The sequence below is a fragment of the Mirounga angustirostris genome, unplaced genomic scaffold, assembly GCF_029215605.1.
Source record: "Mirounga angustirostris isolate CCGP_5_RB_7025 unplaced genomic scaffold, mMirAng1.0.hap1 SCAF_1, whole genome shotgun sequence".
NCBI classification, from domain to species: domain Eukaryota; kingdom Metazoa; phylum Chordata; class Mammalia; order Carnivora; family Phocidae; genus Mirounga; species Mirounga angustirostris.
In genome coordinates, this window is record NW_026991709.1 from 9192997 (window position 1) to 9220457 (window position 27461).

The 27461-nt window shown below is 45.7% G+C and overlaps 1 protein-coding gene across 5 annotated transcripts in view; it reads left to right on the forward strand.

The window, feature by feature from the left end:
* The window catches only part of HLCS (holocarboxylase synthetase), a 232744-nt gene extending 205580 nt beyond the window's left edge, over positions 1-27164 (forward strand). For all 5 annotated transcript variants that reach the window (XM_064578993.1, XM_064579000.1, XM_064578982.1 and 2 more), the window contains 5 exons: positions 12361-12428; positions 13923-14083; positions 19291-19405; positions 21784-21997; positions 23682-27164. In XM_064578993.1, coding sequence (XP_064435063.1) covers positions 12361-12428; positions 13923-14083; positions 19291-19405; positions 21784-21997; positions 23682-23853 — 730 coding nt within the window. In that variant the 3' untranslated portion in view covers positions 23854-27164. The remainder of the gene's footprint in view (positions 1-12360; positions 12429-13922; positions 14084-19290; positions 19406-21783; positions 21998-23681) is intronic.
* The last annotated feature ends 297 nt before the right edge of the window (positions 27165-27461 follow it).

Here is a 27461-nt window from a genome sequence, read left to right on the forward strand (position 1 = left end):
GGCAAGATGCTACAGATAAAGCCCTACCGTTCCCTGATATATAATGCACTGTTAAAAATAGGCGAAAGACATGAACAGGTAATTCACACATAACTATCTATATAAACGGCTCTTAAATGTATGAAAAGTTTACAGGTAAGAGAAATGCAAATTACAACTACACTGAACGCCAGCTCACATGGCAAAAACCGAAAACATGTGACATTATGCTTACTGGTGAGGTAGTGGGGGCCCAGGTGTGCCATCCGTGGCTGGTTCATTAGTAATGCAGGGGACTCCAGCAGCGTCTAGCAAAGCTACATACGCATTTGCCTCCTGACCCAACATCCCACTCCTAGGAATTTTCCTGAAGATCCACTTCAACAACATAAAAATATATGAGAACAAAGGTATTCATTCTACTGTCTTTTGGAGACGACCTAAATGAATAAGCCAAGCTACGTCCACACAGTGGGACACTCCTCAGCTTTAGAAGAGAATGAAGGAAGAGCTCTAAGAACTCACAAAGAGTGTTTCCAGATTATAGTGAGTGAAAAAGCAAAACAAAACACAGAAGGCAAAGCAGTATCTGCAACATGATAACTTTCTGCAAGGGAAAAAAAGGAAATAATATGCATGTATCTGTTCATTTGTGTAGAAGGACACACGGGAAGAATAAACCAGAAACTAGTGACATTAGTTGAATTGTTATTTACAGAAAGGAGTTAGAGGGAGAGATCCAGGTAGACAAGGTGAGTCGGGGAGTATGACACTTCTCAGTTAGTTCTGATTCTTGGAACCAAGAATAAGAAAGAAACAAGAAATTACAGTAGGAAAGAAACAAGGATTGGAGGAGGGACCCCATAATGGGATACAGAAGTACAATTAAGCCTAACCTTATTTAGATGAATAACATAACCACACTAAAGTGAAAGACACAAAGAACAAGGCCAAGGAAATTTTAAACACAGTGTTTGACTATGTACCCTCAGGCTAAGGACAAAAAAGAACTAGATAAATATTGAAGGCTAGTTAGTAAGTTTGTTTTTCACAGTAGCATGGGTCAGCAATTCTGAAACCACTTTCTGTGTATTACAGTATTGAGCAAATAAGTAAATATACTTGAGATAATGGGAGCCAGATTTCTCATTATTGGAGAAGGAAGTTACAAATATAGAAAGGGGGAGAATAGAATGGACCGTGTGGTGTTGAATTGGAACTGGAGTTTCCAGTGGACCTCAGTGGTTTTTAAGGTGGATGGATGGATGGATGGGAGGAGGGGTCAGAGGGAGGAAGGCAGGAAGGCAGGAAGGAAGGAAACACACCCTTTTGCTATTTCCTAGTATCCAGATCTATTTTATAAATGTCATTTTTCTCGAGGTGCCTGAGTGGCTCAGTCAGTTAAGCATCTGACTCCCAATTTCGGCTCAGGTCATCTCAGGTCATGATCTCAGGGTCGTGGGATTGAGCCCAACTTGGCTTCTGCGCTCAGTGTGAAGTCTGCTTGAGATTCTCTCTCTCTCTCTCTGCCCTTCCCCGCCCCTGTCTCTCAAATAAATAAATACATAAATACATAAGTGTCATTTTTTGCTAGAAGGAACCAGAGCTCTGTGGAGAGAAGGCTGATTCCAAGGCTGGGACTGAGAAATTTGAAAGTGAGTCTGGAACCTCTTCTTATGCCGGAAAGTAAGGAACTGCTGAAAGATGACAGGGACGTGTCAGTAGGACATGGGAACCAGCCTCAAGGAGCTTCCATTTGCCAAATCTGGGGCAACTTGAGCATCAAAATAAATGATAGAAAAACATGTAGTCTATTAAATCAAATATGAATCCATAAATCCATTCTGATATAAATAGGTAAGTAAGTGAGGGAGAAACAAAAGCTCTTCCTTATAGTAGCATCCCATCAAGTAAACACAGAATAAATAATGAATCAAAATCATTATTTGGCAACCATCCAATAAATCATCTATTCAAACAAGATTCATTAGATGTTAAAACTAGTAGATTACATGTTATGAGAAACATGATATTTCTCTCTCCACAAGTACTTATTAATTATAATGGAAAAACAGTAACTTTGCAGTGGAAAACTTGGCATACACCACCTTAACCAAGTGGATCAGCGTTAACTCACCAACACTGGGACCCGACAACTCCATGTGCCTCCTGATGTGATGCACCAAAAAGGATACAGCCTCGCTAAGAACTTTGTTCTTGCCCAAAATGCTGGCGTGAGTCTCATCATGAGGAGATTCCAGATCATCTAAATCAAGAGGCATTTTACAAAATAACCATAATGTCTCACACTCTTCAAAAAATGTCTAGATCATGAAAGACAAAGACTAAGAATTGAAGCCAATTAAGGGAGATGACAACTAAATGCACCAAATGATCTGGATTCAATCCTAAACCAGAAAGAAGGTTGTGCTTTACTGTCAACGGCCTTTTAAGGGCAGTGGGTGAAATTTGAAGACATTCTGTAGATGAGATCAGGAGTTGGCAAACTCTGGTCTTCGGGCCAAATCTGGCCTGCTGCCTGTCCCTGTACCACTTACGAGCTCAGATGGTTTTTACATTTTTAAATGATTGGGAACAAAATGAAAAGAATGAAATCTCTATGACATTCTGGGAAAGGCAGAACTATAGAGACAATGAAGCCATCAGGGTTTGGGAGGAGGAAAGGAGGGATGAATAGGTGGGGTGCAGGAAACTATTCTACGTGGCAGTATACATTTGTCCAAACCTGTAAAGCTGTACGGTACAAAGAGTGAACCCTAATATTAAACCACGGCCTTTAGTCAATCATAATGTATCCGTATTGGTTTGTCAGTTATAACAAACATACTGCACTAAGACAAGGTGTTAATAATAAGGAAGCAGAGTGGGGGGTGAGGGTGTCTCTGGGAACTCTATATGTTCTGTAAACGTACAGCCGCTCAAAAAATAAAGCCTATTATGGGGCGTCTGGATGGCTCAGTCAGTTAAGCGTCCGACTCTTGATCTCAGCTCAGGTTTCTGGTCTCAGGGTCGTGAGTTTAAGCCCTGCGTTGGGCTCCATGATGGGTATGGAGCCTACTTAAAAAAAAAAAGATTAAAAAATTAAGTCTACTAAATTTTTTAAAATACTGTATTTTTCACGTGAACAATATATGAAATTAAATTTCTGTGTCTACAAAGTTTTGCTGAAACACAGCCACACTTACTTATTTACATGTTGTCCACAGCTGCTTTCCGTGCCCGGATTGTGGGGTTGGACAGTTGCAACAGAAACCCAGTGGCTCGCAAAGATTAAAGTGTTTACTCTCTGGCTTTTCACAGAAGAAGTTTGCTGACCCCCAGATTAGATAATACTATCGTATCACCGTATGAAGTTCCCGATTTTTATCACTGTAGCCTGATTACATAAAATAAGCCCTTGATTTTTAGGAAAGACACACTGACACACAGAGGGAGAAAGAGATGTCATGGCTACAACTCTCATATAGCTCAGGCGAGAAAAATTAGAGATGGACAGACAGACAGAAATCTGGGTGTGAGGGAAGGTCATGTAGGAATTCCTCCTACGATCCTTGCAGCTCTTCTATAAGTCTGACATTATTTCAAAGAAAAAGGTTAAAAACAAAAGCAACATAGCGTGGGGCTAGGAACCAGCCAGAACTTGATCTGTGTTGCTTTTTGCTGGTTCTGTGGCCTTCCAGAAATGGTTTCACTTTTCCAAGACTGTGTCCTCTTCTGATTTGTGAAGCTCAGATGAGATAACACATGTGAAGTGCCACACGTCTCGCAAAAAAATCTGCATCAATTCCGGATGACCAAGTTGAAAGTCTACCCAGGGCCTGCAGGAAAACGGTTCCCAGATGTCTGCTCGCCATGTGGTCAAGATGCATCAGCGTCTGTCTTCTGAGCTGGCAGCCGCGTCTCCCACCAGAAGGCCCTCTGTTGGGGTAGATGGCTCGTGGTAATGGCCGTGGACACGCTCCGTGGGGGGCCCCTCCACATCCAGCAGCAGAGGATGGACTCTGATCGTCCTGAGCGGTGGGTTGAGGAGATCCGGAAATCTGGTGACTCTTAGTGGAGGGCTCAGCACATGGTCTTGAGGTCCTGTGTGTGGTAGTTCAGCGAAGGTTCACGTCCATAAAGTGAGGATCTAGGGTCAGGACTGCTGTTGGACATGGTCACAGTCATAGCTGTGGCTGCTGGGTCGGTCTCTGACTACACAAGCCTACTGGTCCATCTGCAAATTCTGTAACTGCACATTTAAGGGAGAAGGAGGTGATGCTCAGACATCCATTATTTAGGGTGCCGTGTCAGGGGTAAGAAATAATGGCTTGTGTTCATCTTGACTGAATGATACAGACCAACATCAATAAATCCTTGGTCTAGGGCGCCTGGGTGGCTCAGTTGGTTAAGCGACTGCCTTCGGCTCAGGTCATGATCCTGGAGTCCCTGGATGGAGTCCCGCATTGGGCTCCCTGTTCGGCAGGGAGCCTGCTTCTGCCTCTGACCCTCCCCCCGCTCATGTGCTCTCTCTCTCTCATTCTCTCAGTCTCAAATAAATAAATAAATAAAATCTTAAAAAAATAAAATAAAAATAAAAAAATAAATCCTTGGTCTGCTAGACAGGTGCCTCATTCCGAAAACTGAATCCACAGGACTCCCTCCCTGTGAGCAATGAAATGATTTAGGAGTAGTATAGGTGTGATCATGATGTTGGAGATGGGCAACATTAGCTGAAAACCCAGGAGTGGTTGGTATGCTAGGAGATACGGGAATTAAACAGCATCTCCAACAGAGGGTCTGACCCATCGGCATCCTTCAATAGAGGTACAGGTGGGGCCTCTGCTACTGGGGGTTCCTGGAGGGGGTTGTGATGGTGGTGTTCTTGGGCAGTCCAAATTCCCTTTTCACCTGCAGTTGAAGTACTCATCCTGTTGTACACCAAAAGAGAGGAAAGCAAATATGATGTAAAGTTTACTTATTTACAATATCCCAAGAGTGGACTGATAACAGGTTGTTACAGCTTTAAATGTCAAACCCAGAAGATAATGGAAAAATATATCAATAAAACTGCTGTATTATGGGGGCGCCTGGGTGGCTCAGTCATTAAACATCTGCCTTCGGCTCAGGTCATGGTCCTAGGGTCCTAGGATCGAGCCCCACATCAGGCTCCCTGCTCGGCTGGGAGCCTGCTTCTCCCTCTCCCGCTCCCCCTGCTTGTGTTCCCTCCCTCACTGTCTTTCTCTCTGTCAAAAAACAAAAAAACAAAACAAAAAAACTGCTGTATTATGTGCCTGTGTGCATCAGTAATCAAAATTATTTGCAAGTAATAAACCTAAAGAAAGTGCTGTCTTTAAAAAGTCAACCAAATAGGAATGCCTGCGTGGCTCAGTCGTTAAGCGTCTGCCTTCGGCTCAGGTCATGATCCTGGGGTCCTGGGATCAAGCCCCTCATCGGGCTCCCTGCTCAGGGGGGAGGGAGCCTGCGTCTTCCTCTCCCTCTGCCCCTCACCCTCATTTGTGATTTCTCTGTCTCTCTCTCAAATAAATTTAAAAAACTTATAAATAAATAAAATTCAGCCAAATAGCTAGTTCAACTGACAGTTTGTAGCTTTGCTAAGTGGGTTCAGAGACCTGAGAACTGAAAGGGAATATTTTCCAACCCCAATTACTAGTGTCAGTCTAAATGCTTTGTAGCCCCATGTGCAGATGTTAGTGCACGTGTAGATAAGAATGGGGGAGATGGCGGGGAGACGTACAGAGGATAGGCATCATCTCTAGAATTTTAGAAGAGTCCTAAAACACACACACGTTCCACTGCTCCGCCCTCTCCCTGGCCACCCTCTTTATCCCCAAGAGGGGGTCACGGGAGGTCTTCTGACAGCAAGAAGTTCTAGGATCCACACAACAAAGAGAAAGCACTGTATTTAAGCACCCACCTGGTTCAACCCCCCGCATGTATTCTGTTTCCTTCTTATGGACACCCAAACAAGTGTTCCATTTCCTGGGTGACTGGAGAGATTAAGGGAGATGGAGCCCCTTCCTCGATGTTAATTCTGCCAACACTGGGATTTGAATTTGAATCTTGATCTGATTCCCTGTCTGACTTTCTGCTCTGCTGGGGTGTTTCCAAAGTTCCTGGGGAACCTTTCCTTTCCTGCCAGAAACAATAGCCCCCCCCCCCACCACCCCTGGGGTCCCTGGGTGGCACCGTACATCCTTGGGACTGTCGACCACAGCTTTGTGCCCACACGCCTAGCTGCCTGTTCAGAAGTCTCCGGTGCATCCCTGTGCATCACAGAGCCCTCCACCCTCCTTGCTTCATTTCATGTGGTGGTGTTACAAAAACCGCTCTGCGTTTTTTCTAAAAACAGTGCTGTGCACTCTTGCATTGAAGGCAGCTTTAAAAAAAAAAAAATCGATTGCACTGATAGAATCAGACTTTTTAAGAACTAAAATATCTTGGTATTTTAGCTTAACTTTAAAAAAAGTACTGCCTGAATATGATGGTTGGTGTTTGCAATGTAATATATATCTTTTTAAAGTTTCTGAAATGAAGTCCAGCACTGTTTCCTTTGAACTACATAGATGTCAATGGGCTTATGCAGAGCGGGAATTTATCTTCCAGTGAAGTCTTTAAAAATCAGAAATAGGGACTTATAAACATGTGACTTCCTGGATCCTCCTCCTTCTGCCTCTTCCCTACTCCCTTGATTGGGTTCTTTTTCACATATAGAAAGCATGGAGGGTAGGGGGGTGCTGTCTGAGAATGTGTCTTTCTTTTTTTTTTTTTTTTAAAGATTTTATTTATTTGACAGAGAGAGACAACAGCGAGAGAGGGAACACAAGCAGGGGGAGTGGGAGAGAGAGAAGCAGGCTCCCCACTGAGCAGGGAGCCTGATGCGGGGCTTGATCCCAGGACCCTGGGATCATGACCTGAGCCGAAGGCAGACGCTTAACAACTGAGCCACCCAGGCGCCCCGAGAATGTGTCTTTCTGAACGTTAGGAATAAAGGAGATGTCAGAGCTGAAACTATCAGGGGGGTCAGACATCAAAGAAAAGGTGCAGCTTGCGCATTAAGAACACAAGTTGAGGGCGCCTGGGTGGCTCAGTTGGTTAAGTGACTGCCTTCGGCTCAGGTCATGATCCTGGAGTCCCGGGATCGAGTCCCACATCGGGCTCCCTGCTCAGCAGGGGGTCTGCTTCTCCCTCTGCCCTCTTCCCTCTCGTGCTCTCTGTCTCTCATTCTCTCTCTCTCAAATAAATAAATAAAATCTTAAAAAAAAAAAAAAAAAGAACACAAGTTGATGAAGGATGCCGGCAGCCACATGCCGTCTCCCCAGTCTATGCAGGGACAGTAAGCAGACTCAGCCTGTCACCATTGCACAGGGTGCGTGCTCCCCAGGGAAGGAGAGCAAGGGACAGGCATGGCCGAACGTGCACAGCGTGCATTATGGGAGACCCGTCCAGCGAGCCTGGCAAAAAAGCTCAGCCAGTTGGCTGCTCTTGTATCTCAGACCTACCATCTCCCCGAAGAGATGAGATCGTTCACCCAGTGAGCTGGCGGATGCATGCTTAACCTACTTAAAGCAAAGCTGAGTTTAAATACATCTTTTTAAAAATAGCATTTTTCCTGGCAATGCACCCCAAGTGTAGAAATACTGGAAAAGTCAGAAAAGTGTAAAGAAAATTAAAGCCGCTTGGAATCTTGCCCCCCAGAGACTAGGGGGGACAACGTAAAGAAGTAATTTAGATCACGAGGTGTTGCTTACGTCCCCACCTTCTGGGGATTAACCGCCACTATTGACGTGTGTCCTGTATTCTTCTAGAAATGCACGCAGGAAGAAATAGCTTACATAAACGGGACCAAACTTGCGGTTTTCAAGCGTTCCCTCTTTATCATCAGTGTGATAAGAATGTCCAGAACTATACCTCCATAGCATCATTTTAAGAGCTCCACAGTAAGGAATTTCTCCAATCATCAGAAACCTATTTAGGAAAATATATCTGTGTATTTGTTTAAAAGGGGAGAAAGTCTAGAAGAATATATACTTTTAATGAGAAGAGGGACTTGTTTTCTGCTTTGTACTTTTCTGAATTTTTTTCAAATAATCACACTCCTCAAAATAACCAGAGCTAATATTGTGCTGTATTGTTGTTGTTTTTTTTTTAAGATTTTATTTATTTGAGAGAGAGAGAAAGCACAAGCAAGGGGAGAGGGAGAAGCAGGCTCCCCGCTGAGCAGGGAGCCTGACATGGGGCTCGATCCCAAGACCCCGGGATCATGAGATCATGACCTGAGCCGAAGGCAGACGCTTAACCGACTGAGCTACCCAGGCACCCCTTGTGCTGTATTTCAAGAATATTTTAAAACATCATTAGAATCATGGTGTGTGTAGGGTTTTGCCTCCTGATTAAATCATCCGATGGAGTCCAGTGGACTTTTTTGGCTTTATCACAGATTGCTACATGATAGTTGTTCATGGGAGGATGCTATGATTTTTGTGTATTGTTCCTGATTTTTCACATTGTAAGGCTGTGATGAACAGTTGTGCCCCTGAATTATTTTGTTTCCCCGTCTGAATACTCCTCAGGATGCATTCCTGGAAGGATGGTCACTGGGTCAGAAGGTGTAAAATTTTTAAGGCTCTGGTTGCATATGAACAGACTGGTTTTAAGAATTTCTACTCCTTAATACTATCAAATAAGCTTTTGTTCATAATAAAATGGGTGCTGTAGATAGTTCTTATTGTCCTATTTAATTTTTTTTTTTTAAGATTTTATTTATTTATTCATGAGAGACAGAGAGAGAGAGAGGCAGAGGGAGAAGCAGGCTCCCAAGGAGCAGGGAGCCTGATGCAGGACTTGATCCCAGGACCCTGGGACCATGACCTGAGCCGAAGGCAGACGCTTAACCATCTGAGCCACCCAGGCGCCCTGTCCTATTTAATTTTAAAGCAGAGCTTTTAGTTCTTTTCTTGAAATATTTTTGAAGAATTAATTACTAATGTTATATCTAAACATAAAAACCATGCTTATTTTTGGTCAGCATTTTTTCAGAATAATTTTTAAGGGTAACCAATCATCTTTAAGAAATTTTAAAACAAAGAAAAAATCATCCTAATAAGGCCTAATAAATAATAAATAAAGCCTAAGTAAATCCCCCTCCCTTTTCTATGAATTTTACATCGTTGGAATAAAAGTATATGTAGTTTTTTTTACAGCTTTTTTTATTTAGCAGAGTGTTGCAAGCATTTCTTCCCACATACTCTTCATAACGTTTTTTTAAAAAGACTTATTTATTTGACAGAGAGACACAGCGAGAGAGAGGGAACACAAACAGGGGGAGGGAGAGGGGGAGAAGCAGGCTTCCCTCCACGCAGGGTGCCCAATGAGGGACTGGATCCCAGGACCCTGGGATCATGACCTGAGCCGAAGGCAGACGCTTAACGACTGAGCCACCCAGGCGCCCTGATAACTATCATTTTTAATGACCGTGAATTATTCCATTGACTTCACCTACCACAATGTACTCAACATTCCCCTGTTGGACACTTAGGTGATTCCACATTTTTACTTTTATAGCACTGGGGTGAATGTGGACCATTTCCTTAGGTTTGAATCCCCCCCAGTGGATCGACTGGGTCTGAATTTAAATTGTTGTTCGTTCAGAATTTTCACACAGCTTCATACTGGCCTGTCTCCTAGCTTAGTCTTAATTCTTAAAGCTTTACTCCAACCACCTGGTGAAATTCAGGACGTTCCAGTTGGCAGGGCACCCACGAGGTGCTATGATGTCCTCGGGAACCAAAGTGGTCACATTGGCAAAGTGACCCTTTGGGGGTCTGGATGTTTCAGACGCAGGAGCAGAGTAGAAAGACGGAGCACTTTCCCCGCACGCCCTGTTGGTAAACTCGAGGGAGCGCGCTGAGCTGCCGGGCACAGAAACTTCTCATTCCGCAGCCTTCGCAAATGAGGAAAGAAAATCCACAGCAGCAGGGACCCGATCGTTAGGTAACCCCCTCCTATTTCTTCTTTTTTTCCCCGTTTCCTTTTGTGAGAACATCATCAGCCCAGGATGGAAAGGCATTTATGGTGTCTCCTTTGCTAAAGCAAATTCTGGCGACTTCATTTTCAGAAATGCAAAATTCGTGAAGTTCATAAATGCCTCTTTGTTGACCATGAGCCGTGTGGTTTGGCCCCCAGAGTTATCTCAGATAGCACAAATAAATCTGACGGCCTCTAGTTGTCTCAAACTGAGCATTACCTCCCTCCCCCGTTGTCCCCTCCTGCAGAAATTTCCTCTTGGCCTTCAGCTGCACAAACTCCGTCTTCTCATCAATATGCCCTGTTAACTGCTGCCAAACCTCCAGCAGTTGAGTGCATATGTTCCCTTAATCATTTCTCTTTGTTCTAGAAGTCTGTGTTGGTTTCTAAACCTCCCCCACCCCCTCTCCTAATTCCACCATCACCATCACTGGCTTATAGACACGACTGTCTACTGTCTACATGTTTATTTAAAGAACATCCTAGGGCGCCTGGGTGGCTCAGTTGGTTGAGCGACTGCCTTCGGCTCAGGTCATGGTCCCGGGGTCCTGGGATCGAGTCCCGCATCGGGCTCCCTGCTCCGCGGGGAGCTTGCTTCTCCCTCTCCCACTCCCCCTGCTTGTGTTCCCTCTCTCGCTGTGTCTCTCTCTGTCAAATAAATAAATAAAATCTTTAAAAAAAAAAAAAAAGAACATCCTAGATGGCCTGCCATTGAGAAGGGCTTTTGCAGTCTGCTCACAGCGTGCTAAATCATCCCCCGCCCTCTCCCCTAGAACAGTGTGTTAGCTGCCACTCACAGCCTTCGGAGCCCAGGTGAGGGGCTGCCCGAACTTTCTGGAAAGCATGAGGTTCCAAGAAGACAGTGTTACCTGTCCGCACAGACAAAGATTCCTTCTCTGTTTTCCGCTGGTCCAACCCAAGAAAAGGACGCTTTATTCTTGGAGTCCACCAGTGTATAGGAACAGTCGGTCTCAATGGGTTATTCATGGTGTCCAAGAGAAATACTTCTGGAGCTATGATTCTTGTCCGATGAAAAGTGGGCTAGGCGGCCTGCTCGCCGGGAATGCCCTGTGCCTGTGGGACCCGCCGGCCCCCTCCTGACGTGGCCAGGCTCCTCTTAGCAAGCGAAGGGGTCTTCTGGGCTCCTTGTGACCACGGTCTGCACGTACCAGTGCCCAACTCTGTCGGCCAGTGGGCACAGGGAGGCACTGTGTTGTTGCTCTCTGCTTTTAAGTGTGTTTCTCCTCTTACCCTGTGTAGACCCCTCACCCCCTGCCCTGAGAGCACCTGAAGAACCACCAGAGCGAGGGTTCAGGGCCCTTTCTCCTCGGCTCGGGAGGGTGCTATGGAACCCTGGAAACTGTAATTGGAAAGGTCCTACAAATACCATCTCTCCATCCTCCCTCCCCTGCCTCTTCCCTCCCCCAAAAGTATTTCAGAGAGTCCCCAGCAGCTGCACGGACAGTGGACCAACCCGATTTTGTCTCTGTTTAATAAATCCTACCGTGAACCATGCCCACTCTGTACCTGGTCAGCAACTTCTGGGAATGCAGAGGAAAGCCCTCCTAACACGGAGTTAAAATATGTAGAAAGTAGCTGGGAGGAAATTCTCGGTGTGAGGGATTGTTTTCCACCCCCTTTCCTTTTCTGAAGAAAAAAAAAAAAGGTTAATGTTGACTCATTTGGTGGAGATATAAGGCATTTTTCTGCCTATCCCCAAAGGGAAGTTTGCATTCTTTTAAATGAAACCATTTTAAAAGCAGAACTCAATCCTAAAATGATCCACGGTTCTCCGGACTTCTCAGAAGGTGTAGATTTATTTACTATAGTTAAAACATAATTAGTTCTCAGGGGATAGTGTATCTTTTAAACGGCTTTATTGCCACCATATTGGCTTTCTGAATAATCAGAAACTTCTGTTATGATTATGGTCTAGTGTTCGGACAGAAACGCACCGTAAGTAGAAACAAATGTCAGAAACTGCTAGTTGTCACTCGGAGTAAGGGACACCACATCAGAGGGGGAAGAAAGAATGTCCTGATAGGATATTCCAAAGAAATGGAATCAAACAACATCTTAAATGAACTAACAGCTCAGGCGGGCACCCCAACCCCAATCTTTTTTGATTCAATGGTGTTTTCTTTGTCTCTTCTCCTTCATTATCACCACAGAGGCTGGGAATGGGGTCAGTATCCCTTGAAACCCGGGAAATGGCCCTTTTTCTTCCCCACACACCCCCGCAGATGAGTGCGAACAGGTCCTCCTTTCGTCTGAGCCGTAGGCTCTGCTCTCGTGTCCCTGTTCTGGCTGACCAGTCTTTCCCACCGTTTGCAGGTTGATGTTTGAGATCCCGCAGGAAATGGGGTTAATAGCCATTGCAGTCCGCCAAACGCAGGGCAAAGGTCAGTCATCTTTTGTTATCATTTCTGTTGTTCTGTTCTCTAAAATCTGTGACTCTTGTGGCCAGGTTGCCCATTGATTGTGTGTGCTGATCACGGAGAAGACTCCTGTTGGAATGCTTGTTTTCACACCCCCTAAAATGGAGGAAGAGGGAGGGAAATTGATCAGGAGACTGAGTCTTGGTAGAATTAAAGCTTTCTCTCGAGCGGAGATGGTTATTAATCACTGGACATTCGCTGGGGATGGTTTTAACATTCCGTCACCTACATCTTGTAAATCCTTTCTGACACGTTCTAGGCATTGCAGTGTGTGAATCGTTACTGTGTTACAGACACATTTATTTGCCCGAAGGTTCTCGGGGACGTGCCTTCTGGGTCCCTGTTGAGTGTCCCGTGGAGAGCCCTTTCGTCTGCTAGCCCCCACCGCAGCCGCATCGGAAATTCCATGACCAGTGGTCAGTGCCCCTTCACAAAGTGACCACAGAGAAGCCAAGGGCTGATCCGAGCTTCTGCCACCTGCTGACCCCCAGGCCCTCAGAAACGAGAGCCCGCATCCTCCCAGAATCCACTTGGGGTCCAACCGCAAGCAGACTCTGTGCTCAGTGGTCCCTCCGGAGGCACTCGGCCCCCGCCGGTGGCAGGCCAACCCAAACGTGCTTTTCGCTCTCAGAGGCTCTTATGCCTTTCTCAGAAGGAGCAACGAAATAAGAAATCCACTGTTTTCCACTTCTTTCCTTTGAACACGTCTTCTGAACATAACTCAAAGAGAAAATTCATTTTACCCAGACCTGGAGGGGGGGGGGCTCAATTCGGTGGTTAAAAAAAAAAAGAACACAGAAGAACTTGGATTATACCTCTCATTTTTGGATTATACCTCTCATTTTGAGCATTTTATTTTCTTGACTTCTATTTTAGGAAAAATAACCCCGAGAGTTAATATCAGGGATTACTTTTTAAAGTCTGCTTCCTTCCTCCCCCCCCCCCCCCGTATAACAGTGAGATATAATTCACAGACCATACAGTACCCCCAATTAAAGTATACAATTCTGGGGTTTTTAATATATTCACAGGGTTGTGGGACCATCACCACAATACGGGTCACTTCTACACTGTCGTGTCCAGGACCTCTCCTGGACCAGGACAGACCCGGCCCGGTTTCCCCACTGTCTCTGTTTTTGCCGGCATTACCAGATGGTGACAATTAAGCTGACAGTCATGTTCAGACCCTGTAGGACTTTGAATCATCAAAGCATAAATGATCTGCTCACTGAGGCAGAACATTCAGCTACTTATCAGAAACTTGTTCAGCAACACAGTGCCAGACTTTAAAATGCTTCTCTGTTCTTGAGTTAACCCCAGAACCTCCAAGCATCTTCATCAGTGCAGGTTGATTGCACGTGGGGCTCTGAGGCCTGGGCCCATTTTTGGGTGCTGCATGCATCTGACTGTTCACGTGGCAGGGTGGCCACTTTCCTGATGGGGCCCTCTGTGTTCCAGGGCGGGGAGTGAACGCTTGGCTGAGCCCCATGGGATGCGCTGTGTCCACCCTGCTCATCTCCATCCCACTGAGATCCCAGCTGGGACAGAGGATCCCATTCGTCCAGCATTTGATGTCCCTGGCCGTGGTGGAGGCGGTGAGGTCCATCGCTGGGTACCAGGTATGTGCGATTTGCCCATCCGACAAACCCCACCCTGGGTGCGGATCTCAGTTGAGGTTGGTGTGTGGATGCATCTGAATGACCGCTGCGTGTAGAGTTTCAGGCTGCTCTTTGCAAAGTGGGCAGCAGAGTGCTCCTGGAGTTTTAAAAGCACTGTCAGCTCATAGCGTGGCTCCGGGGTCGCCGGGATGGGTTTATTTCCCAGAATTGCCTTTCTGTGCTGTTGCCAGATTACTCCAGCCTCTCCTTTCCCCCCCACCTTTAACTGAAGCACGCTGGACTGACATACCACACTGTTGCGTTTTCTGGTGAAAAGGCTTATTGTATGGACCTAAACAACCTTCTCATTCCCTATCTTCACTTAGCACGGTCCCTGCTTAGCAGAACGAGCCTTGTCTGTGGCTGCCCAGGGTCAGCGTGCAGGCTCGTTTGGGGTGTCTGCTCCCCACTGTGGGGACAGAGGTGGCTGCTTCATCATTACCATCGGATGCTTCCGTGTCAGTTAGTAGGGAGACAAGAGGGTGATTAATGCAGTTTTCCTGGACGAATTCCATGGGTTCCTCCCCGGCCTCCCTCCTACCTACATTTCTTCTGTCAGGCCGAACACAATTATAGTATTAATTCATGAAGTGAGAGGCTAAGATCATGACTTTCAAAGGGGCCTGTCCTCGTGTTTAACAGGGAAGCAGTCCTCCCCTCCAATGTGGTCGTGTCCTCGTGGTCACCGTGTGTAGGACTGGGGTATGTGTTTCCCACATCACATCAAGTCCCTGGCACGCACACTGAAAGGTGACGTTTATGACCAGCGTTCAGCATCCTTGCGCTCTGTATCCCAAGGGCCTGGGCTCATCCGACTGTCACACATCTTCGCAGGTCAGCTTGCAGCCCCTGAACTAGACATTTTGCCTCATGGAGGGCAGTTGAGAAGATAAAGTTCTGTCGTGGGGGGAAATATTTTTAGCCCTAGCGGCAGGTTTGTTAGTCTTAGGAAAATAATTTAAAATTTACATCAGGATGGCTGGGTGGCTCAGCCAGTTAAGTGTCTGCCTTTTAAAAAAAATTAAAATTTACATCAAATGCCCTCCTTAATGCCCATCACCCAATTACCCCATCCCCCTGCCAACCCCCCCTCCAGCTACCCTCAAGCACTGGGTGTTATATGCAACCGATGAATCACTAAATTCTACTCCTGAAACTAAGAATCTACTATATGTTAACTAAATTGAATTTAAATTTTTAAAAAAAGAACAATGCTAAGAAAAACATGCAAAAAATAGTATTAGTCAATTTCATGCAAACTATTATAAAACATTATTACCTTCTAAAAGAAGGAGGAACAATATTAAGAAAAACATGCAAAAAATAGTATTAATCATTTCATGCAAACTCTTATAAAGCATTATTATCTTCTTTAAAAAAAATAAAATGATGGGACAGGGTGGGTTGGTGTAACTGGGTGATAGACATTAAGGAGGGCACGCAATGTGGTGAGCACAGGGTGTTATATAAGACTGATGAATCACTGAACTCGACCTCTGAAAATAATAATACACTGTATGTTAATTAATTGAATTTAAATTTAAAAAAGGAAATTAAGAAATGGTAGAAACAAGTAAAAAATAAAATAAATAAAATTTAAAATTTAAATTAATCTGTTTAGCTTTTTCTTGGCTTTGATTGTGACCTTGTAGCCTCGCTTGTTAACTGAGCGAGCATTCTCTGAGTGCCTGCTAGCCAGGAGGCCGTGCCAGGCACTGCGGGCAGCAGGATGTGAGGTGGGAAGCTCGCCCTGGAGCCAGGGCGGGGGGGCGGGGGGGTGCCGCACCTGATGGGCGTGTGTCCCTCCTTATCCTTAAGGAGCTCCCACCCAAGTTCCTGTCCTGTTTCTGCAGTCGTGCAGCTCAGTCACACCTGTGTGATGTGACTTTGGCTTGGGGTTGGGCTTATTCTTGTTTTATTTTTAGTTTTACTGAGATAGAATTGACGGACCCCACTGTGTAAGTTTGAGGTGTGCAGCATGAGGACTTGGCATACATATATTGTGAACTGATTACCACAGTAAGTTAACCTCCTTCACCTCCTAGAGTCACCAGAAAACATTTTTCCCCTTGTGATGAGAACCTTTAAGATTTACTTTCTTAGGGGCGCCTGGGTGGCTCAGTTGGGTGGGCGACTGCCTTAAGCTCAGGGTCATGATCCTGGAGTCCCAGGATCAAGTTCTGCATTGGGCTCCCTGCTCAGCGGGGAGTCTGCTTCTCCCTCTGACCCAACCCCCTCTCATGCGCGCGCTCTCTCTCTCTCTCAAACAAATAAATAAATACAATCTTCAAAAAAAAAAAAGATACAGAGACAACGCCATAAAAAAATTAAAAAAAAAAAAAAGGTTTACTTTCTTAGTGTTTTTTAAAATTTTTTATTTAAATTCAACTTAATGAACATATTGTGTATTATTAGCTTCAGAGGTAGAATTTAGTGATTCATCAGTTGCCTACAATACCCAGTGCTCATTCCATCACGTGCCCTTCTTAATGCCCATCCCCCAGTTGCCCCCTTCCCCTTAGTGTTTCTTTTAAACAGCATAGCTCCAGGATGGTTGGAATAGGCCCCAGTTGCATAGAGTTTGCCTTTCTCGCATCCTTGGCCAGATGTCCCTGTCAGCACACAGATCGTGCCCATCTCCCTGGACCAGAGGCGGTGTCCCAGGAATGCCCGCTATTCCTTCCAGAACCCTCGTTGCATTGCCTGCTGCCGTCCATCCCACTGTTCCTTCTGTCTCAGAGGTCCCTGCTGGGCGCCTGGAGCCCTCCACCCCCACATTCCTGCTTCTGCTCTCCTCCCCGCACCTGTAAGTTCTCTTTGCCCTGGGAGGCCCAGCTCCAGTGCCATCCCCAGAAACTTGTAGCTACAAACTCCCTCCTCTAACCTTTTGGCATTTTGAAGTTCTGAGCCGCTTTCATGGTTTCTCCCACGGGTCGCTTGGAAGCAGGGTTATTTGTCCTCCTGTACTATCTCCTATAAAGCAACCAGCTCCTTGAATGCACGGTTAGTTTTATGTTGGTCCCAAAGGGCCTAACCTGGTGCTTTATACCTGGGAGGCCTGCCGCCGCAGCTGTTTGAATAAATCATTGAGATGGTGAAAAAGAAGCATGCAGCCTTTCTCTTCGTCTTGAAATAGAGGTCATTGTTTACCTGCACGAGAACACACGATTTCCTAAGCTGCAGCATTAACTAACTAGGTCTGAAAATGTGAAGTAAAACAAGGGCCCAGGGGCAAGGCCGGTGCAGAGGAAAGCGGCCACCCACATGCTGGGGGAGTAGTTTCCAGGCTTGGGCAGAGACTGTGCTGGGCACAAGGGGACCTGGGAGAGTGACCAGAAATGTCTCCCGTATTGCCCAGTGTCCCCTGGGACAAGGTGGCAGAATGCCTCCTTGCTCCGGCCCCCATTGAGATCCCTGTTCTACAACAGAAAAAAATACGAAGCTCCCTCTCAGTTAGCGGTCAGGGCGCACACGCGCATCTTATTTATGCTTTTGTTCTTTGGTGCTTCTGCGTTTCTTCCCCTCACCATCGAGCGCCACATGCTAGGGCAGACGAGCTTCTGAAGAACAGAAACGCATTCTAACTGGCCACCATACAAAGAAGGCTTTGTCGGAGGGAAAGGAAGGGAATTCTTGGAAGCAGTAGGCTGCATAGCATAGTGTTAAGCACCCAGGGGCCTTATGTCAGAAAGCCCCGGGTTCGAATCCCAGCTCTGCCGCTTCCGAGTATAACCTCAAGCAAGCCAGGCCATCTCTCTCGGCTTCAGTTTCTTCCTTGTTAAACAGAGGTGAATCTAGTACCCCCACGTGGGTTTGGTGTAAGTAACACACAGACCAGTGCTGAGATGGGGCTCGGGGCCGGGCGGGCCCTCAGCGACGGAAGAGCCAGCCCTGTGGGATCAGAGGCCATCTGCTCCGCTGCAGTCTTTTGGTTTATTCTGCTGAGTGTCTTTCTTCCAGATTCTCTTCCTCTACCCACACATGGCACGACCTGGCTGCCAGCCCCAGGCCCCGGAGGCTGGGCAGTTCCAGCACCCACTGAGTCTCACCCAGTCTCTGTGTCCCTGCTTAAGAATCACAGCAAGAGTTGGGGTCTGGGAGGACCAGCTCAAGGCAGTGTCCGCCCTTGGACCATTCCACTGTGACCGTGACCGGGGGCCCCAGGCCGGGCTGCCCACGGTTTGCTTCTGGATGGAGAGGCAGTGAGCCGCTGAACAAATCTGTTTCTATTACCAGTTGACTGTTAGCAATTCTTTGAGGCCTTCAGTGATAATCCAGTGAACCGGGTTCCTTCTCTGTATCTCTCTAGGATTCTACTTGAGACAATTCTACCCACCTTTTGTGACAGTGGTTAATTTGGGGCATCTTTCTCTCTTGAGCATGAGCTCCTTAAGGAAAAAGAACCCTAAGCATATTTTGGTCTCCCTGCCTCCCCCCCAACCCGCACACGGTAGGTACTCAGTGGGGGTGGCCATTGACACATTGAAGGTTTGGTTCCAGATCACCACAATAAAGTGAGTCAAAGGAGTTTTTGGTTTCCTGGTGCATATAAAAGTCATGTTTACACTACACTGTGGTCTATTAAGTGTGCAATAGCATTGTGTCTAAAAAAAACAATGTACATACCTTGATTAAAAGATACTTTATTGCCCAAAAATGCTAACCATCATTGGAGCCTTCAGCGAGTCATAATCACTGATCACAAATCACCATAACAAAGACTGGAAAAGTTTGAAATGTGACAATTAACAAAACGTGACACAGAGGCCCAAAGGGAGCAAATACCATTGGACAAATGGCACCGATAGACTTGCTCAACTCAGGGTTGCCACCAACCTTCAATTTGTAAGAAACACAGTGCCCATGAAGCACAATAAAGCAAAGCACAAGAAAACGACTATGCCCGGCCTGGGATAATGAAGGGATGTGGAGAGAATCCACGATTTACACCAGATACGTTCTGTAGGTCTCTCTCCTGGCCCCAAGGTGGTCCTTGACCACTGGATTGTCCCAAAGAAGGGATTAACCCTCAGAACAAGAAGCGAGGATGAGATCCCATGTTCCATTAGATTTGAGAGTATCTGGCTCATCTTCCTTTTAGCTGAATGACCTCTCCCGGCCCCTTTGTGTCCCGTGATTGCTTGATTAATGTGCAGATTTTCCTTTAGGATATCAACCTACGAGTGAAGTGGCCCAATGATATTTATTACAGTGATCTCATGAAGCTTGGTGGAGTTCTGGTTAACTCGACGCTTTTGGGAGAAACATTTTATATACTCATTGGTGAGTTGTGAAAGCCTTTCCTCCACATTTTTAGATGAATAAAAACGAAAATAAAAATGGTTTTTACATGGCTACCTTGAGGAGAGTGGATTATCATATGGGATTACTTTTTCTCTGAGCCTTGAGTTACAGAGCACAATATGTATGCAAAGCAGGCCGGACTGGTTGAAAGCCCCTTGCAGAGGTTTAGCGTTCCTGTCTCTGGCCATGGAAACCACCGAATCGGTACCACATCAAACAGGTTTTTTATTGCACCTCTCCACATACTGGCTTCTTGTTGAATCAGAAATGGTGAAAATAAACATTTAATATGCCATTTTGTAATAAGGAAAGAAAGCTAATTGCAAGGATGGGGTTCCTGGTGCTCCTGCATTCTTAATTGGACCTTTCCAGGCCATGAAAAAGTTATGTGAGGTTTTTTTGTTTTTTGACCTTCAGAAGAAGCTCCAGGCTGGTCAAGGTGGGGTGCAGAATCCCATTTCCCCTCAGCACATCCGTATCAGGCAAGGAGACGGATTCAGAAACCATTTCAGAAGTTCTCAGGCTCCTGCTCATCTGAGCATCTGCTTCTCCCTAAGGCTCAGGAGAACTGAAGGTTCAGAAATGAGTAATGGGCAGAAAATATGTGATGATATGTCTGTGGGAAGGACCAGCCCAAAAGTGCAAAGCTTAAGTTTCCAGCTCTGCCACCAATGGGCAGTATTATTCTGAGTGAACTGCTTCGTAGCCTCCAAGCGCTCCTCATTTTTAAATGTGTTCACTAGGCTAGATGCACATATCCCGAAGTAGGGCCCAGAGATGTCAAGGAGGTCCAGGGATGGCTTCTGTCAGTATGGGGGAAGGAAACGTGGTCCTGTAGGTAGAATTCATGGCTTTTATTAAGTTCTTAAGGCCATAGGAGGTGATGGGGGGAGAGGGGGTGTCTTTGGGGAAAGAGTCAGGGTCCCCAACAGGGGTGCTCTCTGGTCCTTGGAAAGACAAGGCCTGAGTTGGCAGTAGTCAGTGCTGCTGTTTCCCCAGGACTTTGAATTTTCTGAATATATGGGAGATTGTTCAGCACCATATGCACTTAATTGAATGCCTTACGCTCCATGCTGTGTGTGTTGTTGAATGAACAAATGGACAACTGCTGATTCGTCCCTGTTGCTGTGGTTACTTGGTCTTTTTTTCCAGATGTAATTTACATTGCTTAGTATTTTAATAGCCAGTATATTAAAAAAAAAAAAAATCTGAGGCCTATCAATCCTTCCCTTCACACTGAGAATGGCTTGGAACATTGACCAAAGAATACTGTTCTTGTAAATGTCATCATTCTATTTGGAGGCGAGTACTTGGAGAAGTTTTTTCCTCGGAGGCACTGAAAACAAGAGCGTCTCACTGCTTAGTTCTTGCAGTATTTCATTTCTTATTGAAGACCTCTTTGAGGTTGATTCAGGGCCCTGTTGAAAACTGAGGTTTGGCTTCTCGAAGGCTCTAGCTCTCTGGGAGAGGGTTGGTGGTATTAAGTAACGGCAGAGACAAGCCTGTTCAGACCCCACTGCTGGTACCTCCCGTTCCTGAAGCCCTGGGTTAGGAGCCTATAAAAGAGCCACTGAACACAGGTTGGCCCCTTGCCAGCAGCGTAACCCTAGCACCAAAGACTTCCAAGGATAACGTATTAAAAAGATGTGTTCTAGGGTTATGCCATGACCAAGGTTTGAAATCTCTGAAACTAGAGTTTACTCCTTAAGACCTGAGTGAAATTCTGTATTTTCAGGCATGTGTTTTTGTTATTCAAGTCGGAAAAGAAACAAGAGATTGTACTTTATATTGGGCTCAGTGCAGAGCTAGAGTTCTTGGCGAGACCACATGAAGTATTGTTTCAGAGGCCACTGCAAGGAGCTTTGCCCCATTCAGAGCTTCTGTTTCATTGAATCGAATCTGGCTGGTTTTTTCCCCCCAACCCATCCACAGCAAGGTTGGGGTGGACAAGGATAATCCTCGAACAAGGATGATAAAGGAATGATGAAAAGGAAGATGGTCCCAAAGACATAAGTCATTCATTTTTTTTTTTATTTAAGATTTATTTATTTATTTGAGAGAACGCTTGGGGCATAGGGAGAAGGAGAAAGAATGTTAAGCAGACACTGAGGGGCTCAATCTCACGACCCCGAGATCACGACCTGAGCTGAAACCAAGAGTCGGACGCTCAACCGACTGCACCACCCAGGCGCCCCGATAAGTCATTCTTTAAGTGGCCAGACATGATAAATTTGAAATGAGGAAAGGGAAGCAGGGAGTCGGGGATAAAGGCTGTAACTCCTTCCAGGTGCTTGGGAGGAGCGTGCCATGCCATCAATAGGTTGAGCCGCTCATGTTTTTCAACTGTTTTTGTGCAGGCTGCGGATTTAACGTGAGTAACAGTAACCCTACCATCTGCATCAATGATCTCATCACAGAATACAATAAACAGCACAGGGCAGAGCTGAAGCCCTTAAGAACCGACAGTCTCATTGCCAGAACTGTGACCATGCTGGAGAAACTGATCGACACATTTCAGGACAAAGGACCCAATGGCGTTCTTCCTCTTTATTATAAGTACTGGGTACACAGGTCAGTGCTGGCCTGTCTTCATTCTTTTAACGTGTCTTTAAGTGAGTAGTTCAGTATCTTAAAACAAGAAACTAAGCACAGGTCTAGGTGATTTTTTTTTTTTTAAGATTTATGTATTTTAGAGAGAGTGTGCAAGCAGGGGAAGGCACAGAGGGAGAGAGAGTCTCAAGCAGACTCCACACTGAGCACAGAGCTCAGCGCGGGGCTCGATCCCACGACCCCAACGTCAGGACCTGAGCTGACACCAAGAGTCGGATGCTTAACCGACTGTACCACTCAGGTGCCCCTAGATAATTATTTTTTACCTTTCTGATGGAGAAAACTGGTGTCCACCACGTTGAGCGAGTTACCATCAGCAATCCCAGGATGAACCAGCATCCCGTGCCTGCTGGTGGGATGCTGTGGGAAAGGACACAACCTCACCCGAGAGTTTTCCACGTGTCTGGTTTAAGTGGAGCCTAACTCGAGGAAACAGACACATGTTAAATTGTAGAACATTCTAGATAACAACAGTTTTCAAAGTGAGATCCCCAGGGGGCGCGGGAGCACCCTCACCTGGGAACATGTTAGAAATGCACATTCTCAGGTTCCACCCTGGGCCTCCTAAATCAGAAACTCGGGCTGGCTGATCATTCGTGTTTTAACACGTGCTCTAGGGGCTCCTCGTGCACCCAGAGCTTGAGAAGCACTCTGGTGAATACCAGCAGGCCTCTAATGCATCAGAAATGTCCATGTCTTCACACACAAAAAATAAAAAGAAGATTGGAGATTTGTTAGAGATTAAAGAGGCATGACAACCAAAAGCAAAATGTGATTCATAATTAGATCCTGGATGGGAGGAAATTGCCACAAACGATATTAATGGGACAATGGGGGAAATTTAAACATGAACTCTATACTAGATGTTATTATATGGAGATTAGATTTCTTGAGGGTGATAATGGTATTCTGGTTTTGTGGGAGATTGTTCTTAGGAGGGACATGCTGAAATATTTAAGTATAAAGTGTTATGATGCCTGCAACTTATTTTTAAATGTCAGCAAAAAAGCATGTGTGTGTGCATGAAGAGGGGAAGCGAATATGGAAAATGTTATCAGTTGGTGTGAATATAAGTGAAGGGGGATTCTGGGAGTCATTGGCCTATTTCTTCAACTCTTCTGTAGGTTTTAAATTCTTCCAAATAAAAATGAGTGGCGGCTGGGGGGGGGGGGTGACCTATATTTTAAAAACTTTAACAAGGATGTAACTCAACAGGTACATTTGGAGAACATTAAAAGAAGCAGTGTTAGAGTGAGTTTAACTTGCCGTTGATGGTACCCCAGCTTCGTTTTAGAAAATGGGCTTTCCAACTCAGCTTCTTTTTCCCCAATCTCAGCCCAAACCCCTAGAATTGCACAGTGGTTCTTAAAAGTGCTGGAGGGCGAGGAAGTGGGGCAAATCATCATCCAGATGATTGGAATTAGGAGAAAGGCCACCCTCCCTATTGGAATTCCCATCACCCTGATTCTTCTAATAGTTATCAAAACAGTTCATGTGGGACCAGTGAAAGTCGGAGCATTTTATCTCGCCCACCCCCTTCCTGTAGCGCCCCCCATCCCTCTGCTGGAGGGGTGAGTACTTAGCAACCTGTCTCTAGACGCTGCATTACCTTTCCCACTGACGCTCTGCTGTTCTTCACATACAGTGGCCAGCGGGTCCGCCTGGGAGACCTCGAGGGGCCAGAGGTGTGGATAGTCGGCCTGGATGACTCCGGGTTCCTTCAGGTCCAGGAGGAGGACGGTGAGGTGGTGACCGTGCATCCCGACGGCAATTCCTTCGACATGCTCAGAAACCTGATCATCCCCAGACAGCAGTAGCCGGGCCTGGGGCCTGCCTGGGGCCAACGGGTAGTGGGAGGGCAGGCAGAGCCACCCCAGCGAGCATTCCGGTTAATTCCTGCCACCTTTCCTAGCCTGATGATCTGGAAGACGGATTTAGAGTTGTAGGTGAACGTGGCCTCCCTCCAATTAACCTGCTCAATTCCTTAATGTTGTTCTGTCTGTTGCCATTTTACTTGGCGTTCGCGAATGTTCTGGGGCAGAGGGATGACAAGCAGAAGATTTAGCTCAGGTGAAGCACCACCACACGTGTGAAATCCTTCTCCCCTCTTGGGCTTGGATGTGTGTTTATTGGCCACCCCCCCAAAAAAAGTTTTTTTTTTTTAAAGATTTTATTTATTTATTTGACAGAGAGAGGTAGCGAGAGCAGGAACACAAGCAGGGGGAATGGGAGAGGGAGAAGCAGGCTTCTTGCTGAGCAGGGAGCCCGATGTGGGACTCGATCCCAGGACCCTGGGATCATGACCTGAGCCGAAGGCAGACGCTTAACGACTGAGCCACCCAGGCGCCCCCCAAAAAGTTTTTATTTGGAAAACAGCAACGGAATAATTCAGATGTTTCCCCAGTAGTGGAGACCTTCACTCCCAGACTATTAGAAAACAAATCAAAAAAAGCTTCCAGGTCCAGGCCAGCGATGAGGTAGAGGTTTGGTAACACTGTTTATGTGCATCCAGGGAGGCGTTTTCCTCGAGGAACATACGTTGGCACTTGGTCGTTGTTTTATTTTTTTGTTAATAAGAGAACAGATGGTAGACTTCTGAGCGTTACCTCTGGGCCCGGTGGTTTGTGGTCCCGCAACAGGGCCTGAGTAGCTGCTGAGATGGGGGTCACTGGTGTGGTTGCAGTGACCCTGGTAGAGGAAGTCGGTTACTTACTTCGACAGTAATTGTATGAGCTCTTTTTCATAAGTTGGAATATACTGCAGACTCTGAAGGGATGGGCCCAAGTTCAAGATCCTTAATGCGTTGATGAGGCCTCGTGTGCGTGTGGGGGTTGATGATTGGGCCCTAAGAGCTGGAGACAAGGACTCACTCATACCACACACCAGGGAGGATTTGGAACCTTTAAGCCTGTTGTAGGCTCACTTTGAAAGCTGGAGCATTCCTGAAAGACCGTTTGGTGCACAGAATGTAGAAGTACGTGGCATTTTATCCGTAACTCATAATTTTTTGCCCCCCTTTCCCTAAATTGCCAAGAAACAAAATGCAACTGATACCGAACACCATCATTTAAGAGGGAGGGGTGTGTGTGTGTGTGTGTGTGTGTGTGTGTGTGTGTGTGTGTGTGTGAGAAGCTTTCAAAGAAGATGTTCAAGATCTGATGCCCTAAAAGTCTCCGTGGAAGAACAAAAGAAAGGAAACCTTTTGATATGCATTTGCGATTTCCAGATGCACTCCATGCTTTTTCCATGTCACTCCTATCTCTGCTGAACTTGTGAATCACACATTACTTTTCTCCCTTAAAAGGCCAATTTTTTGTCCACTTTTCTCTCTTCCTGCCAGTCCCAACTGAAATTAGTGGAAGGAAAACTTGATGGAGCCCTCAGGTTTGAACAGAATCCCCTTATTGTATACTAGCATGAGCTCTACCCAGCTTTACCCAGTCAGGCTAATTCCAGAAACTTGTGGTTTTCAGTATAAAATCTGCCTACCTTTAGCCAGGCGCAGGCAGCCCATAGGAAGGGGAAAAAAAATAGCATGTTTAGTTAAGTACACCCACCCAATATGTGTTTTTTGGAAATGTAACTTTAAAAGAACTTCAGAAGTAATTTTTGCAAATAAGGCTTCCATTAGAATCATTTTTCTCAAAAAAAAAAAAAAAAAATTGCTCCGTCCTAAGTGTCCAAGTCTTCTTTTGGAACGAGTGACACATTTCAGTAAAAGCCCACAGCACCCCAAAATCACCAAATGGACTCACCCCTTGAGAGGGCATCTGCAAAATATCAAGAGGAAAGATGTCCAGGCTAATGTTGCAAGTTTCATTTCTCCAACTTTGTAATACAAGGCAAGTCATCTCTCAGAGCTGCCATTGTTACTGTTTGAATTTCTTTGGGGGGTTCTTTAATGAAAAACACGCTATGTTTTGTTTTAAGCTGAAGTCTCATTCTAGACAGTTCTGCTTTGGGGGAAAAAATGTTATCATTTAATTTCCTTTCTGTAAATTAAAACTAATGATGTGTGGCCGTGTCAGGGCAGATGGAGATGTTCCGGGCATACCACTTGATCTCTGTGCTTTCAAGACTGTTTCTTACTTGTGCCGCCCCGCAGTTGTCTTGAGGGAGACAAAATAGACTTGAAGCAGATGCTACGTTTTCCGTAAACACGATCTTGCCTCGTATGAACCAAAGACTTTTGAAATTCTGCTTCATATAGAACAGCTGAATAAAACATCTTCCTTAGAGCTATTCACGTTAGGGACATCATCTACTTGCTACACCACCCTCATGGACTGGGGGTCTTCATGCACCTGGCCATCTCTGATCTCAAGGAGCTTTAAAGTCTTAACAGAAGTGTTGCATTTTCTTCATAGTCTTTAAAACGTGGCAGCTGAACTCAGGATTGGCATGTGCTTCCAGGGCACTGGATTTGCTCGCAAGTTTAGGGGCTGCGCCTGGAGCATCTACCTGGTTATGTAAAAAAAAAAAAAAAAAAAAAAAAAGGCAAGACCTCCTCCCTTCCTGGCTGGCCGCAGATTTCAGGGGAAGGGGAAGCCGTGGGAAAGCGCCCCCTGAATGTGCATAAGGAAGTTTTCCCTCGAACACATTTTGTTTTCCAGAAGGCCTTCCCGTGTCCCCTGCCAAAGCAGTGCCCCTTGACCCTGGGCAAAGTTGAAGGATTTTGTGTCCGGTCCAAAATAGTAGGTGGGGTTCACTCCTGCAGGCTTTGCCCGGTGTGGGAACAAGTGGGCCGATGGGGGGCGGGGCGTGCCGGCCAAGGTGGGGGGAGCATGCAGCCTCCAGTCCCCGGGCCCCGCACATACACCCGTGGGGGTGGCCTATGTAGTTGCCCCTGCCCTCGAGCCTGGGAACCAGGAAAGGAGCCAGCCTCATCCAGGGGCTTCAGAATGCAGCAGGGAGACATTTTTGGCTTGCATTCTGGAAGATCTGTTTGCTCTTACCAGGCAGAACACGGAGAATCCTTATTCCTGGGTTATGACTATGCACATCTGAAATTTTAAAAAGTGTAAGCCTCTGCATTTGTACCTTTTCGAAGAATCGTCTCAGAAAAGTGATTACTTTAAACCAATGCCTATAAGAAGCAAGTCTACCAAAATAAACATCAAGATTTTCTGTAGAGTTTGTGCTCATTGTTATTTTGACCGTAAGTTTTATTTTTAAAAATAGGCATCTACTCTTGGTTATAGTATCTTTATTCATATTTAAACATTTTTACAAAATAAATAGTTTTACATAGTAAGGAATACGTATGTATTTCTAAGTATTGAGAAGTCGGGTGCTTTTTTTGTTGTTTTTGATTTGTTTTTGACAAATGTGTTGTGTCATACAAAAGAGAAATTTATTTACTCCAGAGAATGAAAGTTAGCAAAACCCAAAGTAAAAAAACCCTTTTAACTGAGGTGAGAAATAA